The 1,573-nt window shown below is 44.6% G+C and overlaps 1 protein-coding gene across 4 annotated transcripts in view; it reads right to left on the bottom strand.

Annotated features, from left to right (window-relative positions):
- LOC109541808 (inhibitory POU protein) overlaps positions 1–1,235 on the bottom strand; it is a 29,977-nt gene extending 28,742 nt beyond the window's left edge. For 3 of the 4 annotated variants that reach the window (XM_048669619.1, XM_019910776.2, XM_048669618.1), the window contains exon 1: positions 906–1,235. In XM_048669619.1, the coding sequence (XP_048525576.1) occupies positions 906–1,055 (150 nt within the window). In that variant the 5' untranslated portion in view covers positions 1,056–1,235. The remainder of the gene's footprint in view (positions 1–905) is intronic. The other variant, XM_048669620.1, reaches the window with a different exon arrangement.
- Positions 1,236–1,573: the final 338 nt, after the last annotated feature.

The raw sequence follows: 1,573 nt of genomic DNA, 5'->3' as shown, positions 1-1,573 counted from the left end.
TTGTGCCGCTTATTACAAGCATGCTGATGGTAAGAGAACAACAAACTACAAATCAGACACTTGAAAATTGAAGAATGTCTAATTCTACTTAGACTCCTTTAGGCTCCAATGTAATTCTTGAACCAGTGAAAGAATTACAATAGACTCTCCTGGATGTCGAAGTCTACGTGAACAATTATTAGACTGAAATGTATTTGTTGTGCTTTGAGCAGTTTCTTCTGCAAAAACCGCATTATTAGGATTTTCTAATATAACAGCGTCCAGTAGATTCAGTGCCAACATCAGTCACAAATATCGGTTTTTCAGTGGGCAACTAACCGTAGAAATTTCTTCTTGCATTGTCATATCTGAGGTCATTGCAAAAACATCAAAGATAAGTTCAAAAAACCTACTGGACTCGCGTCTAGTCCGAAAATCTGCCCAGTTATCAGACAAAGTAAAATACTTGGCGGTTTCTTCTGGACCATTGGAAAAGACAAAATCCAGCAATAGTTTCTTTGATGAATGCTTAATTGTGGCGATTCCCATTCCGTTTGAGACTCAATTAGCCGATAATGATGGGCTTGAATCAATCGAGCGACGGCAAGTTCTTAAAAACCGGCAACAATCTGAAAGCGGTCGTTGAAATATTCAGGTTCGCCTGACAAAGTAAACTTTTCGAATATTAATAAGGCCGAAAACTATAATTTTCCACTTGTTTACAATTACATTAGGCCGTATTGAATATCATTAAACATTCACTCCCGAAATCTTGATGGAATTGGAAGCAGCAGGACATGAATATTGGATGAGAGTAGCGTGGCGCAATTTGTTCCGATTAGTGGGATTTTATCGGTTTTGTACGGCAATCGGCGGCCAGGTTTGTCCTGCGACTTACCACTAAGTACTAAGAGGCCTGGACTTACCGATGGGTTCGGCATGCATCTGCGTGGCATCGGTTCCGGGCTTCGGTAAGTCGGCGAATAGCGGCCAGCAAAACAGGCACCCGACGATGTGATTGGGCCGTGCAGACCAGTGGGTCCTTTTGCGCCCATCATTTTATCTGGCGAGTACATTTTGAGGCGGTTTTCAGAGTTGAGCGAAGCGTCGGATACAGTCACTCATCAGTCACAATCACTTCACTCATTGGTCGACGGCACAACTTTTGCAACGCCGAAGGCCAAAACTGGGAAAGGATCAAGTCGCTTTGCACCCTCTTCCGTCAGGGTGGTTTCATGTAAACTGGTTCGGCTGCCATTGGAGTTGAGGGTTGAGTGCGATACCAGATGGGGGCGCGTGCGCTCCGGGGCGCCCGCCCTCCAAGCCGCATTCGCTTCCGACAAATTAGTGGCATTTTGATGGTGTATGGATTTTTCAATTGTTATCAAAGGGGTAAATAATACGGATCGGATGAATGGGGATCGTCAATCTCTTCCTGATTTCACGACCAGATTCGCACTTTTTTCGCACAGTCTCACCTGGAAGCCGATTTTTACGTGAGAACTTGGCTCGGCCCCAACAGGGCAACAGGTTGGCTGAAAGGGCTTCCAGGATGTGCTTTTTCTCGGTTGTTTGAGGCCAGTTTTAAATGAAT

The sequence above is a fragment of the Dendroctonus ponderosae genome, unplaced genomic scaffold (assembly GCF_020466585.1).
Source record: "Dendroctonus ponderosae isolate FM_Combo_2020 unplaced genomic scaffold, Dpon_F_20191213v2 Dpon_F_20191213_9, whole genome shotgun sequence".
Taxonomy (NCBI): Eukaryota; Metazoa; Arthropoda; class Insecta; order Coleoptera; family Curculionidae; genus Dendroctonus; species Dendroctonus ponderosae.
This window is presented reverse-complemented; position numbering and strand designations above follow the sequence as displayed.